The 19,206-nt window shown below is 31.7% G+C and overlaps 1 protein-coding gene across 5 annotated transcripts in view; it reads left to right on the top strand.

The window, feature by feature from the left end:
• The first annotated feature begins 9,849 nt into the window (after positions 1–9,849).
• The window catches only part of LOC117925544 (guanine nucleotide exchange factor SPIKE 1), a 70,769-nt gene continuing 61,412 nt past the window's right edge, over positions 9,850–19,206 (top strand). Inside the window, exons 1-8 of one of the 5 annotated variants that reach the window (XM_034844576.1) lie at positions 9,850–9,980; positions 10,086–10,256; positions 10,642–10,727; positions 17,659–17,821; positions 18,244–18,371; positions 18,552–18,655; positions 18,752–18,807; positions 18,940–19,037. In XM_034844576.1, coding sequence (XP_034700467.1) covers positions 10,644–10,727; positions 17,659–17,821; positions 18,244–18,371; positions 18,552–18,655; positions 18,752–18,807; positions 18,940–19,037 — 633 coding nt within the window. In that variant the 5' untranslated portion in view covers positions 9,850–9,980; positions 10,086–10,256; positions 10,642–10,643. Of the gene's footprint in view, positions 9,981–10,076; positions 10,299–10,641; positions 10,728–17,658; positions 17,822–18,243; positions 18,372–18,551; positions 18,665–18,751; positions 18,808–18,939; positions 19,038–19,206 lie in introns of all 5 variants that reach the window. The other 4 variants (XM_034844575.1, XM_034844572.1, XM_034844574.1 and 1 more) reach the window with 4 other exon arrangements.

Genomic DNA, 19,206 nt, shown 5'->3' with positions numbered 1-19,206 from the left:
AGAGTGCACCACCGAGAGTATTACTTTGCATAGTATAAACATCAGTGTGAACTAAATCAAGAATATCCGATTTTCTACGTGAGAGAAATCTACAAAATGCAACTCTACTTTGCTTTCCAAACAGACAATGTGTACAAGGTAATAATAACGTACCTATAACTGGTAAAAGCTTCTTTCTGGCGAGAACCTAAAGTCCATTTTCACTCATGTGACCAAACCGCTTATGTCATAGCTCAGTAGAGGCTTCATTCTCAACAATGTTCACATCTCCCTTGACTAGTCTCGCTTCTGTCTTATAGATGGTATTGTTTTTCTTCTCCCTAGTTAAAACAAGAGAACCCTTAGTAAGCTTCCACTTACCCTCTTCAAGGTGATTATGGTAGCCCTCATCATCAAGCTTCCCAACAAAGATGAAACTAAAGCGTATTTCAGGAACATGTCTAACATCTATCAGAACCAATTTGCACCCAATGCTAGTTTCTAGCTTTACAACTCTCATGTCAACAATTTCACATTTTGCTTCATTACCCAACCTAACCCAACCAAAACTGTCACTGGTGCAGGAAGAGAAGAAATCTCTACGTGCAGTGATATGAAACAACGTTGTTGTATCAACTACCCAAGTGCAATCCTGGCATGCAAGGTTTACACACGCATCATCACAAACAATGATCGTATCACCATTAGATGCAACTGCTGCAATGTCTTTGTCATTTTTCTGTTCTTTGCATTTTCCTTTAAACTATTCTCTTCTGAATTTTCCACTCTCTCTTAATGTGTTTTGGCTTGTCACAATAAAAACACTTTATCTCTTTTCAGGACTTTGACTTTCCCCTTAACTTGTCATAGTTATAATCACTGGAAGGTTTTCTACTTTTACTTCTCATCTGCTTCTCTATAACAAGTGCTTCTATATTATAGGAAATACCTAACTCTTTTCTTCTTGCCTCATCATTAAACATGTTGTTTTTTACCATGTTGACAGTTATCACACCATTTTGGGTTTAATTACTCAAAAATACCACCAAAGTTTCCCAACTATCTGGTAAGGAACTTAACAGAAGTAAAGTCTGTACCTCATCATCTAGCTCAAGCTTCATGGTAGACAACTCATTCAATAGTCCCTGAAAATTACTGAGATGTTTTGCGACACTATTACCATCCTTATACTTTAAATTCGCAAACATCCTTATTATAAGGGCTTTGATCTGTGTAGTATTTCTCTCATAAAGACTCTCTAATTTCTACCAAAGGCTATATGCATCAACTTCCTTGGCTACATGATGGAAGACACTCTGATCAACCCACCGCCTAATCTGTCCAATGGTTTTCCTATTTAATTTATTCCACTCATCCTTAGTTGTAGTAATTGACTTATAACCCATGCATTTAATGGACTCAAACAACTCTTTGCAATACTGAATATCCTTCATCCTAGTCTTCCAAATTGAATAGTTGAAAGTTGTAAGTTTAATCATTCCACTATCAACCTCCTCCATTTAATTCACACAAGAGATCCAATTGCTAATCAACTTGGCTCTGATACCACTTGTTAGGGTGAATTCACAATATTCCAACAAACACCGGGATTTTTCTACCATTTCTTTGTGTAAAATTAAATAGGTAATAGCAACTAGCAACAATAAATAAATAAACTCATGCAATGGAAAAATAAGTCAGACACCATCATTTTTACGTGGAAAACCCCCCAATGCGAAGGGAAAAACCACGGGACCTAGTCCAATTTAAACTTCCACTATCAACAATAATGGGTTACACCTGTCTTCTCTAAAATAATTTATAGAGGTTGTCAAATACATTAAGAACACATATAGCATTAGATTATATAATCTTTCGTGGCAAAAACAAAGAAAATTTGAGAAAGAATACCTAAAAACACATTGTTACTGTTCATGGGTAGTAACACCAGTTCCTAAGCACAAAATCTGATCTCACCATTCAAATTGTAGCTACTCGAGTTTCGAACCTCTCCTCCAAATTTCAACTCGATCGGACCACAAATGAAGCGGGATCAACTATTTGTTGAAATATAGGCAATGAGATGTGTTTTTCTTTTCCCTCTTATCTTTTGTCTGTTTTTCCTTTCCCCAATCCCTTTTTGTTTTTGTTTATTTATTTATTTTTATTGTAACTGACTTGGCCCCAAGAATATGGGGCTCACTTCCTCACATACGAGGGAGCCCAACATTAAATTTAATTGAAGTCTTATTGAAAATGAAAATAATTTTGTAATTACAAATAAATTAAAAATATGTATAGTTTTTAGAAAAACATAAATAGTAATATTATAATAAAATCATAAATTATATTTTTAGTATAAAATATACTATTTTATTATATGTTAGAAAAAATATATTTTATTATATTAATACATTTATGGTATTAATGAGTTTATTATTTAAATTTTAAATTATTTTTAAAATTTAATAGATTTGTTAACAAATTCAATGCATTAAGTCTTGTTTAACTTAAAGTTAAATTGCATTTAAAAAATAAACTATTAAAAAAATTGCAATTTTAGAAGCTTAAGCAACCTACCCCTTAACTAAAGCCAATAGATTAAAAATTTAAAATAATCTCTTCAATAAAAAATAAATATGATGGGATATAAAAAAATAAAAAATAAAAAATAAATAAATAATTTTTTTTTTTATATAAAAAAAGGTCAAGTGTTAAATTGGTAAATCTAAGTAAAATAATTCACAAACGCATCATAGGTACCATGCATAACATAGGTCATTATTTGTTGCAAAATAATTATGTATATAGTATATAGACATATATTCAAAAATAATTATAAGTTGATCCTAAGCCTTTATATCATGTCTCCCCACATCCACACAATCTAAGATATCTCACTATCTTAACATTGAAAATTCAGTACCAAGTGGTAAGAACTCTTTGTTGAGATTGAGTTCATTTTCAACTTAAAATCACAACTAGAAGTGACACCAAATGTTCATTCCATAACCATTTATAGGTCTCATCTCACATAATTTGAGCATGTCATGCAAATATTGGTATTGTTTTGATCAAATTCCAACTCTAAGTAGGTGAAATTTTCCATCTCATTAGAGTCGTACCCTTAAAATATTGGTTCTAAGTTCATAAGACCAAAAAAGGTAATTTGAAGCTTATCAAATTCAAGGTATTTCCGAATATGCACTTCTTATGTTTATGATGGGAGAGTTGGAATTGAAATGGAGTGTGGAAATATAGAAGAGAAAAAGGAGAGAATAAGTGAATTTTTTGCCTTTGCTTCAGCCTTCAACTACTTTCTTTCAAGTTCTTCCAAGTCAGCTGGGTTGTAGGCTTTGGGTCTGAATTTTGGGCTTGGGCATGAGTTTACTTTTTGGACATGAGGAGGTGGTTGGAGACCCATATGTTTGGCCCATGAGGTTGTAACATGGGCTATATACGGGCATTGACATCGGAAAGGTTTGTGCACATCATATTGAATATTTTAATGATTTCGGGTAATCTTTTATGGATATCTTGTCATTTTATCATATTATTATTAATTTATTTTGAATTATCACTTTGGGAATCAACACTTGTACGCTTTCTTAACTCCGTCTTCTTCTTCTTTTTCCCTCAATTTTACAAACTTCGTAATTTTGATTAGTGGTTGATGTTGATCCGGTTTGTCTAACTCAACCCAATATTTGAAAGGGTTTTGAAATTATTTTTAATATTTGGGTTGAACTTGAGTTGCAAGTATAGTCCAAATTTGATTTAATATTTTATTATTATATACACCAATTGTTGGTTGATATCCTTTCAAATAATTTTAAAAGAAAAAACATATCAAATTTAGTTATATCATGTATTATTTAATTTTTCTAGAAAGATAAACATTTTTTATTGTTATTATGTTAAAATGATATGTTATTTATTATTTAAATTTTAGTATAAATGTATAAAAGGTAAAACATTCATTTGTGGTGGATTTAATAAAAACTAATCCAAATTTGATCAATCAACATGAACAACTCATCTAAGTCGATCAATCCAACCTTTAAAAAATGAGAATGAATTGGACTCAATTGGAGTATGTTGGATCGAATTATGGTTTGAGTTGAACATCTATTAATTTTCATTATCAATATAGAAATTAAATAATTTGAAAATACATAAAATTAATTTCAATTGTATAAGTTTTTCTTTGTAAAATCTTTTATATATGCACACATTAAAGTTTTGGTGGGCTCCAATCATACCAAGAAGAAGTTTCTAATATTATAATATATTTCTCTTAACTATGTTGAAGGATATTGTCTTTCATTAATTCCTAAAATACCCTTATCCCTTATATGCCTGAGTGTGAATTTTATTTTATTTTTTTGTTTTTTTTTCCTTTTCTATTCCCTATTAAATATTACTCGTTTCTAACTTTTTTTTTCCCTTTTTATTCCAATATATATTTCTATTTTATGTCAAATAAAAAGCAATAATATTTTTTTATTTTTCATTTTTTAAAGATATTGAATCTTTTTGCTCTTATTAAAAGCAATGATAAAAATTTTGGGATTTTTCATTCAAATATTTTTTATCTTTTTGTATTTATCTTTTAGTTTAATTTTAATTTTTTATTTTAAATTTATATTACCCTTTCATCTATATTTTTCTCTTATTTTTAATTATTTTTTATATTTTCTACATTAACCATATTTTAAAAAATTTTAAAATTAACTATCACTTCACTTTATTATATATATATATAGCTTTTTAATTTTTAATGTTTTTATTTTAAAATTTTTAAAAAGATAATTTGTTGAAAAAAAATAACTAAGATATGAAGTTCTAATATTATATTAATAATTTTTCTTATCTAGATAGATTAATGTAAAGTATTTTGACCCACAATAAGAAAATTGTCAATACAATTTTTTAGTTAAACTTTAAAAATTAAGTTTCAAATAAAATATATTATATAAAATTTTATCTAAAAATTATTGAAAACGGTATTTAATTTTTTTATTTATTGACTTTCAAACTTATCTAATTTTTTACTTGAAAGGTAATAGAACATGTTTACAAAAATAAAAAATAAAAAATTAGTTTTTCATTTTTTAAATAAATGAGTATAAATATATTAAAAAAAATTAAAGATAATCTAAGTAAAAATTTTGATAAATATGATTATAGTTTTAAATATAGATTCATTTGGATAAAATTTCACAAAAAAAAAAAAATAGTGAAAAGAAAGAACATTGCTAAAACTACAAAAACAAAATATGCAATTACAAAATTTTGATGATGAAATTTAAAAATAAAATTCAAAACAATTTTTGAGTGAGAGAATTTGAGTGGGGGAAAAATCTTTGAGTGGAAAAAAATAGGAAAGTTTTTCAAAATCACTTGAAATCCATAACAAAAAGTAATCTTGTACACCCTTGTATAATTAATAAATTTGTCTTGTACAGTTAGTGTAATACCCTTGTACAATAACTCAAATAACTCAAAATTTTATTTCTTATGTGTTAATTTTTGTAGGGAATGTCTTAATGAAATAGTTTGGTAAAAAAAAAGAAAAAAAAAACTATCAATAATCGTCTTAATATCAAATTCAAGTTGTTTAAAAATCGTACAAAACCTATTAGGAGTCTTATACACCCTTGTACAATTAGTGTAATACCCTTGTACAATGACACAAATTTCATATTTGTCATAACTTAAACGTATTTTCAAAAAGAGACAATATAAAAAATAAAAATAAAAACTAGAAAAATATTTTAAAACCAAACTTAAATATAATCTATATAATTTTTAGTTATTTGTTTTCATCTAAAACAAGTAAATATACCTTTCAACCTTTTTTATATAAAAATAAATAAATAAATCTCTACTGTGTATTGATATAATCCACTTCTAAAATTAGGTCATATGAAAACATTTTAATTGAGTACTTAAAATAAAAACTCTTCATCCATCGTCATTTTAATCGAGTACTTAAAATAAAAACTCTCAATCCATCCACTTTCTTTATTTTTCTTTTTCTTATTTTAATAAATTTTCAATTAATTCAAATCATTAAAAAAAATTCTTAATAAACAAATTTGTAGCATTTCATATAACTTATTACTAAAAGTCATGTTAAAAAAGTTATTAAAATAAGGAAGGAAGAAGATTAAAAAAAAAAAAAATTGAACTTTTTATTTTATAATAGTAAAAAAAAAAAAAACTTTAAAATACTTTTAAGTATAAAAAAAATTAAAATAGTGAATATATTTATTTTAAATGGTATTTTAATCATTAAATTATTTACTTCTAAAATGTAAACTATAAAAATAAATGTAAAAGATAATTTTTATTTATTTAAATTAATATTTTTTTAGAAAATATTTTCCAAAATAGTCTTTGAATCGTTAATATAATTTTTGTTTATTTATAATTTAAAAATAAAAAATATTGTAAATTTTCAATTATTTATAAAAGAGTTTTAAAAAAATGAAAAATAAAAAAATGGTTAAATAAGAAAGAAGAGTGGCAAGTAGTAGAATAAAGACAAAAATGAGTCAAGTGGGTATTTTTGTCCATTATTATCTCATATCCTTGGCCTTAAATATGGGTGGTTGGAGGACCAAATGTAATTTTTGGGCCCAGCTGGGCCCAAAACACAATTCTCCCTTCCTATTATTCTTTAATGGTTATAGCCCTAGTATATGGCAATTCACTTAAAAAAATAATTATATAGGATATTGATAAGGAATTAAAAACATAACAAAATATAATATGATAATTGTTACAAGTATTAAATATGAATATAAAATAATTTTAAAATAGACATAAATGTTAATCATTAATTATAAATTTATAAAATTAATTATATAAATATAAAAATAAAAACATAATTGAATACCATCCAACTTAATAATAGTATTTTAAAATATGTTTAGTATATTAAATATTTAATAGTTATTAATTATATTTAATGGTTTAAAACTATATGCTAATGTAACTAAATATTAAATGAAAGAAGATTGATTTATTAATTCTTAATTTCATCTAATTGTGTTTTTTATCAATGTAATAATTTTTAGTTTTAATTAGTATATTTTGTGTATTGGTGGATACTAATTTGCTCAAATTTATTTTACAGCCAAAAGAAATTATAAAAGTTTATACCAATTCCTTTGTACCGTATTTTCATGTCATTTATTTAAATGAAGAGAAAATAATCAACCATCAAATTGAGTAGTTTTACATTCTATTTACTTACATTGATTATTTTATTATATTTTTATTTTAGGGGCTGTTTTATAAAACTTAATACTTATCACTTAATGACTTAAATCGACTTTAAGTTAAATTATACTTAAATTACTAACTTAAAACTTGTTACTTTATTTTTAATTTAAATATTAAAATTATTTGATAAAATTAAATTAAAACTCGTTTCAAATTATTAAATTGACATATTTATTATAATAAGTTATAACTATAACAAATGAGTTCGAGTAATAACAGAGGTCTGTAAAGTAGCAAATGAGATAGTGGAGGTAATTATAATAAACATGGGTAAAAAAGTAAAATAAAAATAAATTATTTTTTTTACTTATTGGTTAAAATTGTTTTTTACTTTAAATCGTATCATTAAGTTATTTTATTAAACATATTTAATTTACTTAATGATTTAAATTAAATTATTAACTCACTTTTAAGTTATAAAATTGGTTTACCAAATACTCACTTACTTTGATATTACCAAAAGAAATAAAAAATTAAAAATAATTTATGAAAGATTCATCCTATTTGAAAATTCAAGAAAATTTGATGGAAAATTAATTAAATTATCAACAATGTGCTCGACCCAACACATTCATATTATTTACGGAATAATAGGATTGCATTACACTTTCTTCTTTTTTTTTTATAAATATAATTCACCCGTCCTCCTATTTAAGAAATCATTTTTATCTCATTTTATTTTATTTTTAATATATCCTAATAACCAAACGTGGTACATAAAATCAGTGGTTTGATTTATATTTAATAATGTGATTATATGATAAAAAATGATTTTGGAAAAATCACATGATTGTCCACGAATTGCTTTACTTTAAGTCTTGAAGTGATTTTGTATATTTCTAAAACTCATTTTCAAAAACCATCAAACACATGATTTTTGTTTACGAAACAATAAAATTGGTTTTATTAGTCTAAAACACTACTCTCGAACCAACTCTTAGCAATTTGGATATTATTTTTATTTTAAGTTTTACATTATATCTACCAACTTTAAACATCCTTTTTCCATTTTTAGTTTGCCTTTAGTTTATATTTTATTATTCTCTTCCAATTGCATTACACATTTGTATATGTGAAACAAGGCTAAATTGATTAAGGAAAAGGGGGTGAATTAGGTGATTAATTTTTTTTCAAAAACTACTTAAATTAAGAAACATGAATGGAGATAAAAATAGAAGTGCAAACTCATTTTTATAGTGGTTCAATAAATTTTGTTTATGTCCACTATTCTCAATAACATTTTCAAGTGAGAGTTCCATTGACTAAAGTTTCAAGCTAAACCCTCCACTTGTACTATTGGATTCAATGGCTCCAATGTAGGCTCTACAAGTCTCTTCAAGTTCAATATGAACTTCAAACTCCAAACACTTGACCTTTCACAAATGAGTGAAGTATAGCAACATTCAATCTAACTTAATAAATGCTCAATGTAATGGAAGTTCATATGAAAGCAAATAAATGTACTAAATGATTTGTAAGTAAAAAAATTCATACACTTGAGTTTGAGAGTTTTGAAAGAAAAATATACGTAGATAGTCAAGTTAATGCAAATATTTTTGTAACAATAAATGTTAAAAGCTCTCAATTTATAGGAAATTAACTTTGGGGTATATTTTTTTGTGCAAATATAGGCCTTGACCAATTGGCATTTTGTTCGACCAATTAAGTAACTGCTAAACATTAAATGCATTATAGGTGACCATTGGTCCTTTACGAGCTTTGACCAACCCTTGACTTGTGCTCAATTGGGAAAGGTGATGCTTCTACCATAAACACAAAAGTTTTGGAAGAGAGAGAGAGAGAGAGATAAAGAGACCATTTTGGTGTCCTGATCGGTCTTCAACTAAGAAAAGCCAACTAATTCCCAATTGGTTGAATTGATTTTGGGAGGACCTTAATTGGTTGGGCCAAATACAGCCAAAAAACTTCATTTTTTTAGTTTAGTTGTTCTTGATACCGAGACAATACATTTATAAAACTTTATATATCATTTTGAAGTGAACCTAAGGTTTTTGAAGTATAAAGAGTAATCATTAAATTTTAAAATGTTCAAGTTCATTTTTATGAAAACCGAATATAAACGAATGCATGAAAAACAATTTAATCCTAAGTGTACCCAAAGAATTAATCTTACAAATTTATCATAAGCTCAATAAGTCTTTAAACATTTAAGTCTTTGAGTTATTTGAATCCCTTTTAAGTGAATTTGAATTTTGTTTTGATTTTTTCGTTAAAACTTGAAACTCTACTTAATTTAAACATGTTAGTTCACTGAATTTATTATTAAAACGTATTTAGAAGAATCATCGGGCTACTAGCATATTTTGAACAACTATTGGTTAGGACACCCATTACACTAGAACCACCATGTTTCAATATATTTTAGTCATTCAATAAAATAACGCGACTAAAAAAAAAAAAAGAAAAAAATTCAGAATATCATCTGATCTTTAGTATATAGGAAAATTTAAAGCTTTCAGATAAGTATGTATATTTATATATATTCACTTATTGTGATTAGTCCCCTTGTAAGTATGTATTATATATAAATAATTCCTAAAAACAAACATAGGGGAAAGGGGATGAGATAGACAAAAGATTCCCGAACCCGTCTCGAAATGTTGGGTTGTGCTGTTTTGGTATGATTTTTGCTGTTTCCACAAGCGATCACTCCCACTACAGAGCCCAGAGAGCGATAGCGGAAAAAGGTTCAAGCTACATTTCCTCTTTCACTTGTTCTTATTTTATTTTTATTTTATTTTTCTCTTATTTTTTCTTCCCTTCACCTACACTACTCTTCCAAGCAACCGCAGACGCAGCAGCAACAACAGAGTAAAAGCTAAAGCAATCGCAATCCATTTATAGTCTCAGGATTGTGTCTGTTTAGGGTTTCCGTTGTGGGGTTTCAGTAGATCTGGCTGTGCTTTCGCCCTAGTCCCCCAACCAGGGCATTGAGTTCAGTTGCTTAGCTTGCTGGCCCAAAGGCGAGTACACACCTCTATCCACCTCTTCAAGTGCAGCTTAGTGTGAGATTTTTGTTTCATTTATATAATGTGGTCTTGTTAGCAACACTCTAGGGTTATTGTGCTTTATTTTTGTATAATACATATTTTTGCCTTCTTTTTCCTTAGTAATTTTCAAAGTCAAGTCGTGGTAATGTATGGTTGATGTGACAAAAATGGAGGCTGGATCCGCATTATAGATGCTTTTAGCCGTAGAGCGTGCCTAAGGGTTTATCATTAGAGGGAAAGTCCTTCAGATCTTATTGAAATATGGAGGTCGTGTCTCATCCTTCATGAGGCTAACTGGAGTAGTATATCGCCATTTCATGATTTGTACTTGCTGATTCTTTGTCGAACCTTTTATCAGCTATGGAAAATTTGTCACCTAGTGGGCATCGGTTTCGAAGAATACCTCGTCAGTCCATTGCTGCTAATCTGAAGTTGGACCCACTGGTGAGTTTGCGATACCATCTTTGTTACATGATTAAACGTCATTGATCATGCTATATTGAATCAATTGCTTATATGGATTTGTGGTTTTGGCTTTGAAGCTTCTATTAGTACACTGAAGTTGAATAGTTCTTTACTTGTATCCAAAAATTTTATAATTATATTGCTTTTGGGAGTTCTAATAATAATAAACTACTTTTATCTGGTTATTCATCTCTTTGAGGATAGTTCACTCCGCAAAACTAATGGTTTTTCTGTGAGTAGCAAAATTGTAGGACTAAGGTTTTACACAGATGACTTCTATCAAAGGGCAGGGTAAAATTCGGATAATTTTGAACAGGTGTAATATGCATATTGTCTAGAGCATGGAACAGAGAATCAGATGTATGGTTGCCCAACTCCATGGTGAATGGATACAGATGTCTACAGTAGGAAGGGGTATGTATAGGGTGTATCATAAGATGGCCTTGAACCTGTGCCTGACTGGCAACCCAGGACCCTAGTTCTATATCCACTTTGATAAAGATATTCACTACTTTCTTTTGTGTTTCTTCCAAAAAGACAAATCTGTTAAATGATGAGATGCACTGGACAACAAAGAGGTGGAGGGTCACCTTCTATACATTGAAGGGCCCTCCCACCAGATAAATATTGAGCTCCAATGACCCTGGACACTCTCCTCATGCCACAGGTCTGCCATCCATGCAGTTTTGTTTATAGGAATGTTGAACAAGTCTAAGAAGCAATTTTCAGAGCAGTCTCCCTTACCAAGAATCATAGCAGAGCTTACTTCTTTAGCCTTTGCTCCCATAGAAATACAAGTACTTGTTTGGAAGGCATCCTCTCCTGATAACTTTCTAAAGATCCTTCCCAATGCCCTCCCTTCTCTTTGTAGGATACTTATGGTCCTCTTTCCCAAACTTGTCAACAATATTCCTCCACAACAGCTGCACAAGCTGAGTTTACTAAGCACCCACCCATGGTTCTAATGCCCAACCCAACTTTGGTATGTTTAAAACAAATAGTTAACCACCTGACCAAGCATCCTCCTCTTCCCAGCTGCCAAAATCATGCTGAATCTTTTCAAGCCTCACCTTAGCCACCCTAGGAATCATAACATAGAACATAAAGCCTCATCGACTGCTCTCTTGTGTAGCATGTTGGGAATTTTCTTCATTTGTGAGCCTTTCAAGGTTGGTTTGTCTTAAGTGTTTGTCTAGCTGGGTGTTAGGCATTAGAGGCCTTCTCTTGTGGTTTTTATTCTCTTTTATTTATATATTGATTAGAAACAAACATTTTCTCACCATGCAATAAATAAATACAAAGAAGGATGAGAGATCTGTCCTTCAAACATTTCATCACCATGCAATAAATGAGCACTTCATTTCTTGATCAAACGTTTTCTCACAATCTATTCTAGATATCAATGAAAATGCACAACTACAAGTGGTTATGACAACGAAGTCAAAACTTTGGGGGTAAAAATCCCCTACAAAAGAGATCCAACTAATTGATTCCCTATTTGTTAACATATCTTCCACATGGTTCACTATCTAAGGACTTTAGCAGAAGGAACATCCCAACTCTAAAGCAGTATTAAAAGATTTTGCACAGCCATCAATCAAACCTCCACAAGCTTCTTTCTTATTTACCTAAGATAGGACCACTGTAGAATGCCTTTGTATTGGAAGATTGGATAAATTTTAGCTTTAGCTCAGTTGAGGCCTTCCAACAAGGCTAAGGTCTCCCCCCGATTGGCTAGACTCACTCCAACATTTTTAAAGAATGCTCGCACTAATGTTCCATGATGATCCATGAGTATTCCTCCAATTCCTAGTTGTTTGGGTTACCCACTGACTCCCCATCAAAATTCAACTTGACGCTGCCCACTGGAGGGGGTATCCGTGTAGAGAGTGTCTCCTCGACCAACTAGTAGATCTGCATTCTAGGTTTCTAGTAGTATGATGTTTAAAGGGATGCCCACAGATGTTGCACTATCCGACTCCTAGAGAGAACAAAAATAGATTAAATCTCACATTGCCTCCAAAAGATTCTTGCATTCCTTTCCCACTATAGAGTCCAAATTGATGTGAGATTAGCAATACACCAAACCGACTTCCCTATAGGAAGACCTCCAAAACCTTGATAAGCAATAGTCTGACATCTCTACCATGCTTCTAGGTAACCTCGCCAATCCCAACAAGTCCAAACAACCTATGCCATAATGTTAGTGTTGCTGTGCTCTTGAAAGAAAGATGTTCTGCTAATTCCCCATTCTTGTTCTTATACATTATAAACATTTTGGATTAAGGGCTTTTTGAGACTTATTCTTTTGCAACATGCGATTGCTAGCAATCTTCATATTTGCCACTACACATGCAAAGGTCTTAGACTTTAGGTGAGGCTTTAGATTTCCATATAAGTATGCATCAGGAGAGGATCTCAAATTGGTACAAATGGAAAAGTGGATGATACATATACATGGATTAAAGTCAACATAAGGAAAGTAAGCTTTCTCAATTTTGTGGTAAAAAGGTTGCATTGGAACCTGAAATTCCAAGACAAAAAAGAAAAGAGTGAAAAGAATCTCGCAACCTTACCATTCTATAGAGGTTTAGGAATTGGATATTGCATTCATCGTTGAATTGCCTCGTTCTGTCAATAAAATACAGTTTTCTACAAAAAAGGTGGATGAGATAAAAAACTCTTATTAGTATGATGATGCTTGTTGTCAACAAGCATCATCATACTAATAAGAGTCTTTTATCCCATCCACCTTTTTTTGGGGTGGTTAGGGCCTTGTGTGGGAAAGGAAAGGAGGAAAGTGTGGCGTTCAGCACCCTTGTGCCTTTTTTGGACTGTTTGGAAGGAAAGAAACAGTAGGGCTTTTGATAATGTAGAGCATTCGATTCAGGGGTGTAAATCGGTTTTTCTTTGTAATCTGTGGGCGTGGTCCAGGGGTTTTTTTGTTTCTGGCCCCACTTCCGTTGTAGATTTTGTTGATTGGTTAGGCCATGGGTAAAGGTTTTTCTTTGTATACTTCCTGTATACGTTGGGGTGCTTCTTTGTAGTGCCTTTTTTTATTAATATACTCTCTTTTTATTCATAAAAAAAAAAAAAATGATGATGCTTGTTGTCTTTGTGTCTCAATAACTTTGTTTAGATGAGTTGGGTTGTAGGCAAATTGAGGCAACTGCTTGCTTGGAAGTGCTGTGCTGTGATATGGATAACTTTTTAATTGTTTGCTTCTAGGATTTGCACATTCACTACTCTACAATTTAACAAATGGATGCATGAGTGCTTAAAAACCTTTCAACTAAAGTCTAAAAAGGCCTTCTCTAGATGCTTGGAATGGAGAAGATTGATACCAAAAGGGAATAAGTATAAAGAAGTTTTACTAGCATGCAATGATTGATTCAACCTTCGTCTAGGAGGTAATCTCTTCTTTGAGTTAGTTTTCTTTCTAATCTGTCCACCATCACATGCCATATGGACTTTTGTTCGGATTTAGCCCCTTAGAGATGATAGTTAAAGATAAGTAGGACGATTTACCTTAATTTTAGTAGTTTGTCTACATTGATAACCTTAGCTTACTTGATTTTTATTTTATAATTTGAGCTTTACAATGTCCAAGCATAATAATCTTGATAGTTTTGGTGGGGACTTTAATTAAGTCAAATTTCCAAGGGAAAGTAGGAATTGCTCAAGACTCTCTGCAGAGTGAGGTGCTTTTTAGATATTATAGAGGAGTTGAGATCGAGGAACCTTCCTCTTATTGGAGGTGCGTTTACGGGTTGCGGAGGCTTGAACTCTTAGTTGTCCTCGAGGTTGAACCATTTCTTAGTTTTAGAAGAGTGGGAGGACCATTTTTCGGGCCTATCTTAGCCTATGCTTCCTAAGCCTAATTTGACCATTGTCCTATTCTTCTTGAAGGTGGAGGGATTTAAAAGAGCAAAACACCTGTCAAATTTGAGAATATGTGGTTTAAGGCTGATGGGTTCAAAGACCTCATTAGAAGTCAGTGGGCTTGTTATGGAGTTAGCGGATCTAGCAGTCATTGCCTTTCAGTGAAGCTAAAGGTTCTTAAAAAGAATATTAAGATGTGGAATAAAGAAGTCTTTGGAAATGGTTTATTTAACAAGGCAAAGACTCTTTCTCATATTAGTTTTTGGGACTCTAAAGAGGGAGTTTCTTCTCTCATAGCCGAAGAGGTAGAGGCTAGAAAGGTGGCCTTGGGGGAGCACAAAAAATGGGCTTAATGGAAGAAACTTCATGGAGGTAAAAATCTAGAGAAATTTGGTTAAGGCAGGGAGATAAGAATGCCAAGTTTTTCCACAAAATGACTAATGCATGTAGTAGAAGAAACTTGCCAACCAAAGTGAGTTAATGGTGCTACTTTGACGAAGGATGGTGAGATTAAGGATGGGGCGTGCAGAGCTTTTCATGCTTTTCCTTTTGAGACTCGAGATTGGAGACCCAACATAACGCCTTGTGTTTTAGAGTGTTGGGGAGTGACGCTTTGAGGAGCTTAGAGGAACCTTTTTTGGAGGAGTAAGTTTTCGATGCTCTTTCTAGTTTTAGTGGGGATAATAGGTGGTTTTACTATAGTTTTTTGTCAATTGTGTTGGGACATCGTCAAGTCTTACATCATGAGTTGTTTAGGGAGTTTTTGACTTAAGGTACTTTCCAGAGAAGCTTAAACACCACTTTCTTAGTGTTGATCCCAAAAAAAAGTGGAGTAGAAAATCTGAAAAACTTCAAACCCATTAGTCTTATAGGGGGATTGTACAAGTTGCTAGCTAAAGTGTTAGTAAATAAACTTGAGTGTCGCCCAAAGGTGGGTTAGATGGATAAATTGGTGTATTTCAACTACAAGTTTTTTTATTCTCATTAATGGAACTTTGTTTGGTTTCTTTACAAGTTCTAAGGGTTCGAGATTTACCCCTTGTCCCCTTATTTGTTCATCTTGGCTATGGAAGCTCTCCATCAAATGTTGACTAGAGCTAAGAGTGGAGGCTTCATTTCACGTTTTAAAGTGGGAAGGGGATGGAAGTGTCTCGTCTTTTGTTTGCCAATGATACTATGATTTTTTGCAGGGCCAATTGTGATTAGTTGAGATATTTGAGTTGGGTGTTTATGTGATTTGAGATGATTTTTGGCCTAAAAATTAATTTGGGTAAATGTAAGGTTATTCCTATTGGGGGTAGCTAATGTGGAAGAATTAGCCTTGGTGTTAGGTTATAGAATAGGGAAGTTACCCACTTTCTATTTTGGTTTCTCTTTGGGAGCCTCTTATAAATTTTCTAGGGTGTGGGATGTAGTGGAGGAGAGATTTAGGAAAAGATTAGCGATGTGGAAGAGGCAATATCTTTCTAAGGGGGGGAGACTTACTCTAATCAAAAGCACTTTATCAAGTCTTTCAATTTATTTCATGTCCTTGCTCGTCATCCAGAGAAAGGTCAGTTCAAGACTTGAAAAGATCCAAAGGTACTTTTTGTGAGGAGGTGATACGTTAGAGAAAAGACCTCATTTGGTTAATTAGACCATGGTTCACTTACGAAAGAAGGGTGGGGGTCTCAGAATTTGCAACATTTTTGTCTTGAACAAGGCATTGCTTGGTTAGTTGAATTGGAGATTTGCTACAAAAAAGGGAATCCTTATGGAAACAAATCATAATAGAGAAGTTCGAAGGGGAGGAAAGGGAGTGGTGTTCAAGAGGGGTGAGAGATGGATATAAAAACGAATGGGAGAGTATAAGAAGCAGATCTCTCATTTCAATTGGGAATGGGAAAAAGGTTAAATTTTGGAACGACTTGTGGTGCGAGGATTTAACATTGGAATTAGCCTTCCTAAGCTTATTCTCTTTTGCTTCTGACAAAGATGGATGGGTGGTAGAGGTATGGGAGTAGGTTGGAGAAGGGGGTGGTTGGAGCCCTCGTTTTTCAAGGCAGTTTAGTGATTGAGAGATTGATGAAGTGGAGATTTTCTTTCAAAAATTACTATCATTGTCAATTAAAAGGGAAACAGAGGACAAATTGAGTTACAATGTATCTAAGAGTGGAATTTTTTTTGTTAAATCTCTTTATTCTTCCTTTTCTAGGGGATTTTTTTTTTTGATAGGTAAATATAAATGTGTATTAAAGGAAATAGGTATACAAGGTGTATACAAAGAGATAGTTCCTTTTCTAGGGGTTATAGAGAGCATTTCCCAACTAGTGTAGTGTGGAGTACTTGGGCACCGGTGAAGGTCAATTTCTTTGCTTGGGAAGCGTCTTGGGGTAGAATTGTAACTCTTGAACAACTCGAAAGGAGGGGTTGGACTCTCCCGACGGATCTTACATCTGCTAAGGTGAGGAGGAAATGAGAGACCACTTGCTTGCATTGTTCCAAAGGAAGAATGGTGTGACATCTGATTTATTCCCCTTTTAGAGTGGTTTGGGTGATGCATTCTTCAGTTAGAAGGAACTTGTTGAGTTGACATATTGGAAAAAAGCGTGGAGGCTTGCTCCCTTGTGATTGTTGTGGACTATTTGGAAGGAAAGGATTGAGAATTTTTTTAATGATGTTGAGCAGTCCGACTAAGCAATCAAATCTGATTTTATATATACTTTTGTGAATTAGACTAGGGTGTATATGGTGGACCACACAATGTGTATGTTATATTTTATAGATTGGTCGAGTTTAAAGCAAAGGGAGGGGTTTTTTGTTTTTTTAATTTTTTTGCCTATATTGAGCGTTTTTTGTATACTTTGTGTATACAGTTCTACGCCTCCTCTTAGGCATATTTAATATATGTTCTCTTTTGCCTATCAAAAAAAGAAAAAATCATCTTGATGGTTTAGATTGAGATATTTTCTTCAATGTGACACAGGTAAATGCTTGAGCCCAAATGTGCCAGGTTTTACTGATAGAATTCTCAATATTCTTTTTTCAGCTTGATGAAAATTTGGAGCAGTGGCCGCATCTGAATGAACTTGTTCAATGCTACAGAACTGATTGGGTAAAGGATGAAAACAAATATGGTCATTATGAAAGCATCAGTCCAGTTTTGTTTCAAAATCAGATATTTGAAGGGCCTGATACTGATATTGAAACAGGTAAGTTACATACAGTGGTAATGAGACCCACTTGAAGGGTAATGCTTTAGTGCTATGTGTATTGCAAAGTCTTGTATGTAAATAAACCTTATTTCCTGATGTCCAAATTCAGTGGGAAAATCTTATGTATGGGTTCATGTAGTTCTTGCTTCTTATTGTATTTTTTAGTTTTAAAGAGTGTGGCCATGTCTTATTGTGTCTGTGCAACATATTCATTTCCCTGGAAAAGTTTTATCCAAGAAAATATTACCTTGGTACTCCAGTTTGGTACTGTTTTTAAAATCTTCTGGATCCAGCTATGATTTGATGGGAACTGTCCATTGCTTAATTGCCAGGACATTGTATTTTTGATGTATACAGGAGGTTATTCTATCTACTTTTGTTATGTGTGCACTGTTGAATAATGTTTGTCTCATCTGCAGAAATGCAGCTTGCCAGTGCAAGGCAAATCAAGGCTGAAGATACTACTGATGATGATATTCCCAGCACCTCAGGAAGGCAATTTTCAGATGCTACTTTCTGTGATTCATCACAGTCAAAAGTTTTAAAGGTTGTGAGGATGGAGTCGTGTTCCTCTTGGGTTTAGTCACTGCATAAAATCTTAATTCATTTTTCTGATTCTTTTATTTCCTATGTTTGTCACTTTGATCAAATATGTTTGCGTATCTACTTTTATGTATTTGGAAATTCACCTGGGCATGACTTTTCTAAATCAATGATTTATTTGCAGCATTTTGGTCAATCTCCTCTTCCTGCTTATGAACCAGCTTTTGACTGGGAAAATGAAAGGTCAATGATATTTGGTCAAAGGACTCCAGAAACTCCAACAACACAGTATGGCAGGTTTAACAACTTATTGCAGTATAGAATTGCTGTATCATCCCTTTGCATTTGCTTTTGCTTTATTCTCTCTTTCTTGTGTGGTTGTAGTGGATTGAAGATCTCTGTGAAAGTCCTATCCTTGTCGTTTCAAGCGGGGCTAGTTGGTGAATTTTTCACTTCTTGCTTTTATATCATTTGATCATGCCTTTTTTTTTTTTTTCTCTCTATGTTGTGTTCCTGTTTTATTCATAAACTTTTTGCTATTTCAAGATCTAAATAAGTCCATTTTTGTGCAGAGCCATTTTATGGCACGATTTGCTTGTATAATCGGGAAAGAAGAGATAAATTGTCAGAGGATTTCTTTTTTCGCATATTGCCAACTGAAATGCAGGATGTAAGCTATAATTATATTATGAAAACAGTCTCTCTCATGTTCACAGAAAATGGTTTAATGCACTATATACCTTGGTTTCCTTAGCCTTTTATTTTATTTTGTGTTCTTTAGGATTTATGTAGGAAGTGTTGATTTGGTGTTTATCAAGCAATAAAATGCTTACAGTTTC

Source organism: Vitis riparia, chromosome 11 (assembly GCF_004353265.1).
Source record: "Vitis riparia cultivar Riparia Gloire de Montpellier isolate 1030 chromosome 11, EGFV_Vit.rip_1.0, whole genome shotgun sequence".
Classification (NCBI taxonomy): Eukaryota; Viridiplantae; Streptophyta; class Magnoliopsida; order Vitales; family Vitaceae; genus Vitis; species Vitis riparia.
This window is presented reverse-complemented; position numbering and strand designations above follow the sequence as displayed.